This window comes from Argopecten irradians, chromosome 1 (genome assembly GCF_041381155.1).
Source record: "Argopecten irradians isolate NY chromosome 1, Ai_NY, whole genome shotgun sequence".
In the NCBI taxonomy this organism is placed as follows: domain Eukaryota; kingdom Metazoa; phylum Mollusca; class Bivalvia; order Pectinida; family Pectinidae; genus Argopecten; species Argopecten irradians.
Genome location: NC_091134.1, coordinates 5,128,542 through 5,139,379, shown reverse-complemented (window position 1 = coordinate 5,139,379; position 10,838 = coordinate 5,128,542). Strand labels below are relative to the sequence as shown.

The following is a 10,838-nucleotide window of genomic DNA, read 5'->3' as shown; positions in this document are numbered from 1 at the left end:
CTACTCCAAAGACACAGAAAACGCTATAGTGCTGGATATGACCATCCCTTTACGTGTATCCGACCAGACCCATGAATATAAAGATTTTTTTAAAGGTGAGCATATTCTATTAGGTACAATAACAAAATGGATAATGACGTGGTGTCGTATGTACAGGATACCAGGAAAACAAGATCACAACAAAAACTACCATAGCACATCTTTAGTTCACAAATAAGTATCCTTCACCTATTGCAACTGGCCATCTGAAGTTTGAATATCGGCACTTATAGATCACGTATTTATCTTCGGAACCTAGTACAGCGGAGTCCCTTAGAGTACGTGAATTAACATGAATCCGGACTTAACTAGAACCTAGTGTAGCGAAGTCCCTTGGAGTACGTAGATCAACATGAATACGAACTCAACAAGAACCTAGTACAGCGGAGTCAACATGAATCCAGACTTAACTAGAACCTAGTACAGCGGAGTCGACATGAATTCGCACTTAACTAGAAACTAGTTCAGCCGAGTCCCTTGGAGTACGTATGGATACAGTTTTAACTAGAACCTAGTACAGCAGAGTCCCTTGGAGTACATATGGATACAGACTTAACTAGAACCTAGTACATCAGAGTCTCTTGGAGTACCTAGATCAACATGTTCAAGGATACATAACGATATATTAACTATCTACCGAACATTCGACCACTAGAAGTTTCTTACCTTTTGAACAATGAAAAAGGTATCTCCAAGGAACAAAACCAAACAGTGAGAATTTTAGCTCTCATACTCATTTCATTTTGAAATCAAAACAAAGCAAAATTTGAATCAATAATTTTTTATTTGTAAGAAATTGAACAACACATATATAGTTGAATTTGAAAACAAAGAAAAGTTTGCGTGCTAAAGAAACTATTTCTTTCGACTAGCTCAACTATATGTTTGTAACATGTCTGCCTGAACAGCTACAACTAAACGTGCCCACCGTTATTGATGGGTAATAAGAAGCCTCGGATCAAAAGCAATGCTAACTCTAATGACGTTATGAACAACCTATTTGATCTGAGTAGTGTAACAAAACGCTTGGGCTAGCATTAGATATGATTTTGGGTTTTCCAACAAAACTAAAGAAAAATAATGATTTTCTACAGAAAGCGTCATCGTCAATATTACTGAATTATCTGCTCTTGTAGGTGGGTACTCTGACCATTACAGCAAGCTTTTGTGAATATAACACCATATTTTTAGAGAAAAAAAAACAACAGCGTCATTTTGATACAAACTATGATCGATTCCTACCGCCATGAGCAGATAACTTATATAGAGGCAGAATTTATTTTAATATGAACACAATAAATAGAACAACGTTAATCTTAAATAATCAATTCTTCAGAGAATTCATCTCAAATATTTCTGGTGTAAAAACAAAATTTGTATGTGTATAAAAATTGTAACGAAGAGAATAGAAAACAGAAATAATTAAATTACAACACAAATAACAATGTAGATACAATGAAGGAAAATTTAGGGGAGGTAATTACACAATATTATAACAAAGGGATGCTGCTCGATAAATCAGAGGAAAGGACAATGTAATATCACAGTAGTGTGCGATGAATTTCAATATTATACTATGTTCTCCAAACATTTAGCATTATCAATGTATTTATTAGCACAAATACCTAGTAAAGTTACGCAGCAAAATACCATCTGAAATTATTTTAAACGTTCAAAAAGGTTTGCAATGAAAAGTGAAATTTTGGTGCGATAGTTTTCCTTTTATTTTACCTAACGAACGTTTTATCAGCAATTTTCCATTGTGAATTTTAGCGCTAAAAGGAACTGATTTAAACAGTATAGCACTATACTAGTCTCTATGTAATAAAATAATAAATTTGTTCATCCTTGGATTTTTTAAAATAAAATGTTTCATATCAAATTTTGTCCAGTGGTTAACAAATCTAAACAGATATTTTGGGTACAATCTACTGTCAGAAAAAGTTACCTTTTTAGCGTTTCATGTTGTCCCCAAATACAAACATGTTATAATGGCAGTCCTTGTAACAGATGATTGATGTAAGTGTGTAAGATCTTGTGTGTGCTTTGTTACAGCATTTAGCTAAAATTCTAAAAAAAAAATTATATTTCTAGTCACGTAACAGGATGTGCCCTGTTCATTGATAAAAACTCATAAAAAGACATCCAACATTACTTTTGAAAAATGCATACAAAAAAGAAAAGAAAATTATGTAAAAGATTGTCTCATTCAATTTTATCCAAATGTACAATATATTAAGGAATTAGAAATTGGTAAGAAAACAATAATAAATTTAATCAAGATTTGACTATTTATAGATACTAGTAATGTGCTGGAGATATATTTGTTATATCTTAACTACCTGGTAAACAGTTCAATAATGGCGTGAAAATTACTCTAAGCACAAAATATGTCATAAGTAGTAAAAGTATGCGATTCCTACTTTTTTTAATTCCAAAACCCTCCGTGATGTTTTTTTAAAGTGTAAGAAGAAATTAGAGACATCAAAAACATCTGAAAATGAACACACAAGCAATGCACAAAAGCAAAGAATTATTATATTGAGACACTGAAAAATATATCGTTTAGAAAAAAAAATATTGAACAATGGAATTCCAAGATCTTAAACAAAATAATTAACCAAATAACAGTAAATAATTATCAACACAACCTATATTCGTGACATTTTTGATGTGGTAAAATCAGGAGTGAAATCTGGTTGATAAAATATTTGTGTTTTGAAATCATGATTGTATGTACATTACTTATATACTATTCTTTATAGAATTATTCGTTAAACCATCAGTAAGCTTTTTGCTAAATATATTCCCAATAAATTCAAATATCATAATCACTTGTTTCTAAAGCATTCAGAAATATTTCCAAGAACATATAAAATTGTGTACAATTATGAAACAAGTTAAATTAACTATCATAATTTGGCATTAAACATTTAAATACACATTTCATCAAAGGAAAATGCTTCAACTGTAGACAGAATAATTCATTAAAGTTCTGAAAGGAATGCAGATCAATCAACGTGTATAAGATTTTAAAAACAAATGAAAGAAATATAACGGTATCAATATCCCGATATGTTCACATTTTGAAAATGATTTTTTTATACTTTTTGCAAACACATATCGTGAATGAAATTCATTTTTTTTTAATATTTCTAGGAACACTTTATATCATGGTGTGTCATATGTCTAAGATAATTTATTCTTAATTGTATCAGATTTCATACCTACATGAAAGCATGGGGCAATTCAGCAACCAAACAAATATTAATAGGGGAATGCAAGAGGGGGCAGATAACACAAATATAATTATATACATGTATGTACCACAAATAGTTTTGTCCAGGCAGAGCTAAAATCATTTCAATTTATTTCGATGTAAACATTATTCAATCATCAACTTTAACCGTGTTAAGAAATATTTGTTGATCTATTTTCCTGTCAGGATGTTATTAAAGTTTGATATATGTGTAAAATTGTGCATAAACATGTTCCAATTTGAAAGCAAAGTGTGAATAAACATACTATATTCTTTCCAACAACCTTCTACCAACTATCCATTTTTTACTAGTACAACAATTATTTGGAAGGAAATAAGAGACATAGATCATTCATTATATACCAAATACTGGAGATTTTTTCTTTCTTTTTTTTATATTCAAAAATTCATACAAATTCATATGAAAAGTTTATAAAATGTCAACAGTTAATAGTTATATCAATGAGGAAATATTAATAATTTAGTAAAGAGATAAAATATACAACCGTGATAATCTAACTAGTAACAAGATTTACATATATTTAACACTTGAGAACATTTAAATAAGAGTCTATTTACAAATTACAACATATCAAAAAAACAGCTGCATATTAAAACCCATTAAATCTTCAAACATGAAACTGCAGGTATGTCGTTAATGACAAAAAGCAAGGCAACATTTTACCAAGAACACATTTATAACATCTGTTATCTTATAAGCTGTAGGGATGTAGAAGAAACACCTTAACTTTATAACATGAAATGTTTGTGTAGAAACTTTTGCATTTAGGCGGTTGCAATTTAACAATAGTTATTAAAAGAAACAAGCAAAATCGTTTAATACATTATATCCCACCACACTGTGAAATCATTTGACCAAAACCATTTCAATCATAATTCAGTGAGATTTTTTTTCTGTTATGATTATGGAGTATTTTAACCTTTAATAAAAGTTACCATTATCAAAGAGCTCCACAGCAAGGGAGCTAAATCAAACATTCCATGCCACACAGCTGAATGCATTACACCATTTGTAATTGCACAGATAATGAAAGTGGTAGAAGAACAGTAGTATGTAAGACTACAAACCACGTTGGACTGTGAGGAAATATCATTATCACTAGGGAGATATTTTTAACCATGTCCACATCTTTTTCTTAGTGTAATCACTTGCACCAATTTCATGTGAACATCATTTATTGAGCTTTTGTTTAAATTTTCGACTGATTTGTTCTAAAAGACATGAGCAACAACGATGCCAAAAATGAATTTCAAATAGAGATCTATTTTGGAAAACAATGTCATTATTGATGCGAACAGATTAAAAAAAACTCAATCCTTATTTATAAAACATTTTTGTTGCCTGCAAGCCTTGAATTGTTATCAAAATAATCCATGAATTTGATCAATAATTATTACAAATTTATAGTTGACAATATAATGTGCTATGTTGGTACCTGAACAACTAGACATCACCAGGACCAAATTTTGTTTTTCGAAAAGATAAACTGTTATCCATACTGCTAAATATTTACAATTCCACTAAGAAACACAAATTTGCATTTTTTGTTGTCAATTATCAGAATAGGTTCATCTCCTCCCAGGAAAACTGGGAAATAAAAAGAGACATTCATATATAATGAACATGGGATACAATAGAAATGAGCAAACATTAACAGGGGGAATGTAACGATTTAACTGAAAACAGTAACAAAACAAACAGGGGCTCAACCAAGAATATTTTGGTAAACACTTTACATATAATGTATATCATATCAACATCATAACAATGTTATAAGGAATATTTACATGGGTAACAACATAATTCAATATTTTGTCATGTTCCAAATTAACGAAAGCTTGTTCTATTTTCATACATAACAAGTCTATAGTTTGTAAATCATAAATTACCTGAATGTTATTGATAAACCACAGGAAGGAAAATTTGGGGGAAATATCTAGAACACAAATTGTTAACAAGGGAAAACTTTAACATAACCTAGAGTTATACCTTCACAAACGAATTTAATTTTATATGGTAACTTTACATTTTTTCATTCCATATACTAAACACTGAATTTTGATTAAACAACAAAAATAATACTTAAGAAATTGACTAACTATTCCTTTCATATTTAGGAGAATAAATGGTTCATATATTTTTTTTTTTTTTAATATTTTCTGCATGAACATTACATGCAAATAGGAAAATTAATTAAGATATGGGTAAACAACTTAAAAGTTTTTTTTTTATCAATTTTTTAATCTAAAGCTTTGTTGAGTAAATAAAACTAAAGTATACCACCATCTTCTCCATAAGAGCATAAGCAGCATCTACCAGGTACATAAACCTTCATAGTTATATGGTAAATGTGACTCCTAGATAAAGTGTATATATTACTATTTATATTTAACCATCTCGTTATCATGCATATATAAACAGTTATCACAGAAATAATATTTCAATATATAATTGGTTAGCAGATATTTTTATATGGGTGATATTTACCATTAACAGAAACCTTGACTATAACAGGACTTTTGTACTTTTGAAATGTTGTTAGAGTGAAGGATTTTATTCATAATTTGTACTGCAAAATAATATTGATTTGAGAAAGTCACAACATAAAATTGTTGGAAATGTAAATCTGATTTACGAAGTAACAATGTGGTACTCATACCATGGTTACCAAAGTTCCTACGTCATATAGTGAATAAATACCTACGTCATATAGTGAATAAATACCTACTCAGAGTGAATTAACACTCTACTCAGATTGTAAGCAACACCAGTGTAATTTCTAGGCAAACCATTGTAGTCCTTCTTAGCTCATAGCCAATTAAACATTATCCATAAATTAAAAATTGAATTTTAATAACAATACATTTATATCATTTCAAATACATGTACTTAATATCTAAATCTTAATCAATTATTATATTAAATCCCATCACATCTTGATTTCCGAGATAAATTATCCACAAATCTTTGTTCGCTATAGATACAAACATCAACAGGTTACAGTAACAATTTATAAAGAAATCAAATACCACATTTTGTTAGTATTTTGTTCATTTGCTAAACACAAAATAAAAAGAAAACCCTGCCATTAATCATTTATATATGCCATGGAAAACTAGTAGAAATGTTTAAATGTTCAGAGTTGAATCGTTGCTTCATGAAATTGAATAAAAAACTAGTCTATTGTTCTTAATTTGTTTTCCTCATTAAATATTGCATTTAAAGCCAAATCTTAATAAATCTCTGAGACCCCCATCAAGTATCATTTTAATTATACGTTTATAGTTTAATTTCCAATGTGCATAATTGGTGTCATCACAAAGTCTAAAACTACATAATACATTTTTTCTAGCATATTTCTAGCAAATGGTGAAATTTGGTGATTTAAAATTGCTATCTACCATTGATTAGTATAATTGCTAATGCTAAAAGTGTTAATTGAACTACAGCTATATTGACATTTTTTTTATGATGAGTAAAAGGTTAGGAAATGTTGACATAACTTTTTAGGCTTGGCAAGGACAAGGCAATCATTTTCATTTATAATTAAACTTTCTATGCAGGATAAAAAAAGAATTAAACAAGTTATACTGCTAGTACATAAAGAACTTTAGCTTTAACAATAAGAATGTGTACTGCTTTATACTAGGCTTTATTTAGCCATTTATTCATTCATACTGGAAGAGTCCAATGTGTTTTCATTAGTTATCAATCCAGAGTTTAGAGACTAGAAATGTGTACAAACCTGCCTCCACATCAAAGTAACAGAAAGGTTACCACATCATATTATCTTGGGCAACATTCATAAACTGTCATTCAGACAATGAAAAGTAACATCATAAAAAAATAAGTTAGTGGACAATGGAAATGAATATAATTATCAATTCTTAAATCAACAACCTACAGGTATTTTTTACCTTTGCTTACACACTAAGTTTTATTTTTATTTCTCTTCAAATTTTAAAGAAAGCACAATGGCAAACAAAACAGTATTTGAGATCTGCATCGAAATGAATATAATCTTAATTAGCCCAAATATTCAAAATAATTCCAGTTTGGCATCAGATGTGAAACTGTGTGTCAAAATTCAAAATGTGACAAGTGAATTGTTCATTGACTAAATTATGGATTATAGAACGACATGAAAGTGACACTTTAAAACTGTTTTAATAACACATGAAGGTGAAACCAAGATAAAATTCTAGTTAATAGATATCAACCTAGGCAGGTCACAGGTCAAAATGTAGGTCAAATTAACCTGTAATTGGTTACTACATGGCAATCTATATTGCCTCGTTGGCAAGTGTTTAATAACGATGCATTAATACATATATTGGAAAAGATACTGTACAGACAGATGGACACTTATGTCTGGCACAGCTCAGAAAGAGCATCAAGATGTTGGTCATTGATGCTTGACATAATTGATCAATAATGTCTTATCAATTCATCGAATTGTTTAAATATTAGCCATTTGTAGACATTGATTTGATATGTATAAAACTCAGTAAGGGTTAATACAGTAACATTGGGTAAATATAATTTGTTGTTATTGTTTCCTATACATGGGTACCATGTACCAGCATATCGTCCATTTACTATCAAATGATTTAATTTAAAGATACATTAGCATGCAATATAGGATCTTTGTGTAACCTTGTTTTCTAGGTAGGAAACCTTAAAACCAATCAAAGAAGAAATTTCAGAATCAAGTCATATGCTATTGCAAACTAAAGACTTTGACCTTGTCACTATTGGGGTATATATTAAATTCAGTTTGAGATAAGACGTATTGAGGTATTGGATTTAAGTAAACTTTCCTTTCATCTTTTGAATATGAACTTGTTTTAAAATAAAAATAATCTCCTATAGAATGTACATTAAAACAACCTGATAATAAGTTTTAAAAAATCTTAAATTATTTCATTAAAGATGCTCCACCGCTGACAAATGGTATTTTTTCTCTATCAAAAACAGTAGCATACGACTAAGTAATTTTCATCAATTACAAAAGTTACTTATTTTCCACCATTACCACCATTGAAAAGTTTGAGCTTCTAATTTTACTTTAAGGTAAAAATATTGAAAATAATTAATTGCATCCCGGAAAAAAAATCCGTGTCACTATGTCTTATATGGTATGAAGTTCCAGATTGCGTGTGCACCAAAAGCAAAATAAATTATTTCATTTATTTTTTTGTGTTAATTAGACATATAAATACGCCATAAAACATCAATTATTGTAAAATTGTTGAATTATGTTTATGCTCTGTCGGCGATGGAGCATATTTAAATGCAAGGTTTTAAATGCATGCACACTTATATTTACACAATTGTAGTCATGAAGAGAATTTATCAAAAAGTGTAGAAAAATGTGCAGAAGATTCAGAAAAAGTGGATAATTAAAGAGAATGACTAACAGTACCATACAGTTCCATATGACAAATCATCTGTCACATCTCATCTATACATCTAATTAACCCCAAGACATTGGGACTATAATTAGCTTCTAATTATTAAAGTATTCCATTGAAGTTAACACTTTATATTTATTGATACGAGTGAAATCATTTAAATGTCATGCAGCATGTGCATGATCTTAGACTAGACAGGTTAGACGATAAATACCCAAACCAACTTTGACAAGAGTACCTAAAGTATTCTATTACAACTATCAATACGCTACAAAACATACCCTAAGTTTTCTTGTTCTTAATTAACATAGTTAATTTGCTAAATTGTACCAATTCTCTTGCAATATTTTTTCATCATGAAAGTCCTGAAGTCCTGCATTTAGGTGAATTTTTTATTTCTTAAAACTAGAATCTGCAATTAGTACCAACCATGTATCGGTATACATGTTGTTAGTAAGAGCTACACAGAACAGATTTAATTGTTTTAGTATCATATATTAAAAGTAACACATCTGTTAATATGAAATCAGCTATCCATGAACCATACCATATAAAAATGCTCCATATTTGAGTTTTTGTATGTACCCTCTCCCTCATTTCAGACTCCTCAATCAAAAAATACCATACCTCTTTGCTCTTTGTGTTCACAACCAACAATGCAATTTTGTTGAATTTATATATGTATATGCCATAGATGTGAAAATTCATAAGTTTACCATTATAAATCTATCCACTACTTATAGCTATCTAAGACTCTTGCCTGGGTAATGCCAGTTGTCTCCCCTGACAAAGAAATGGCTCTAATGTAGGTGTCTTTAAACGTGAAATTTGGATTACTTTCCTCTAAAGGTGCCGTTCCAATTTTAGTTTTTCCTTAAAAGCCATAAGTATATGATACCTCTTATTATGTCGTATAAAATCAATGTAAGATAATTTTAATTGTAATGTTATAAGTTAACTGTAATGAATACAAAATGATGTTATACAAATCACAACTTTTTGTCATAATGAAATGTCATGTGTTATTGGACCATTCTATTATTAACATAGGTGTTGAAGCCTCCAGATGAAGAACTATTTCTGTCATTCTGCATCCTGGGTGCCCTCGTGATGGTATGTACTTTTCTCAGTGTCGGATGCCTCCGGCGGAGTGCTGTCGGAGACTGTGCTGTTTTCCTCGGGGTTGGAGCTATACAAATAAAGAAAGCAGATATAAATGACCGTCAAATGAAAACTTATAGGTAAACAATATAGTTATCCATGTAACTGATCACTTTATTATTTCTTTTAACAGAAGAAATTATTTCATACCTTTTAACATTCATAACATTACCTCTGAGTAAATTACAGTAGACGTTTAGCTAGAAACACGTTTTATCAACTTCTGTTCAATAAGTTGAAAGAGTGGCATGTTTTTTTTAAATTTTATTTTTTTCTATTTAAACATAAACTAGGTTTAAGAAAAGTGACTCTGAAATTTAGGCAACGATCATTTCTCATAAGTGGGTCAAGGTCATCAGTCTAACGTTCGATTTGACGTCGTCACTCCTTCACTCCACGGTCAAATAGTATAACCCAACATGCCTTTGTCCAATCTATGAGATTGGAAGGCGATATTTATGCCAGGCAGACGAAATTCAAACAAGTAACCATCATGTCTGTCTTACTACTGATTAAATAACAGTACATTAAAACAAGTGTTGTGGTACATAAATTATCAGGTATTTAAGTGATCAGATCTGCGAATTAAATGTTGGTGGCAGTCATCTTGGATGCTTGATCCCAAAAAGGTGTACAACTAGCTATAGATATTATACAGATTAAAATTTGGAGGAAATCTCATTAGTGATTGCAAGGAAAAGCTTGTGATGTTTAACTGAAGTGCCAACCGGCTGACCTTAGAATTTTGGAAGAAGTGGAACAGGTGTTAATTAGCTTGCCAAGAAAAATGGTGCTTGTGCAAACACGCCACAAATATTTGACAGTCAAGACTGCCATTTCAAAGCTTTTCAAGGTTTTCATTCTTGATGCTCTTTGAGATCTATGGCGTGGCTGAATCAGAGAAGTTTGGAAAAAATTTCAAAGATTAGCTATGGCTGCCATT

The 10,838-nt window shown here is 30.2% G+C and overlaps 1 protein-coding gene across 10 annotated transcripts in view; it reads right to left on the bottom strand.

The window, feature by feature from the left end:
* Window positions 1-804: 804 nt before the first annotated feature.
* The window catches only part of LOC138315816 (calmodulin-binding transcription activator 2-like), a 91,750-nt gene continuing 81,716 nt past the window's right edge, over window positions 805-10,838 (bottom strand). For 8 of the 10 annotated variants that reach the window (XM_069257100.1, XM_069257132.1, XM_069257154.1 and 5 more), the window contains one exon: window positions 805-9,923. In XM_069257100.1, the coding sequence (XP_069113201.1) occupies window positions 9,861-9,923 (63 nt within the window). In that variant the 3' untranslated portion in view covers window positions 805-9,860. The remainder of the gene's footprint in view (window positions 9,924-10,838) is intronic. The other 2 variants (XR_011207538.1, XR_011207540.1) reach the window with 2 other exon arrangements.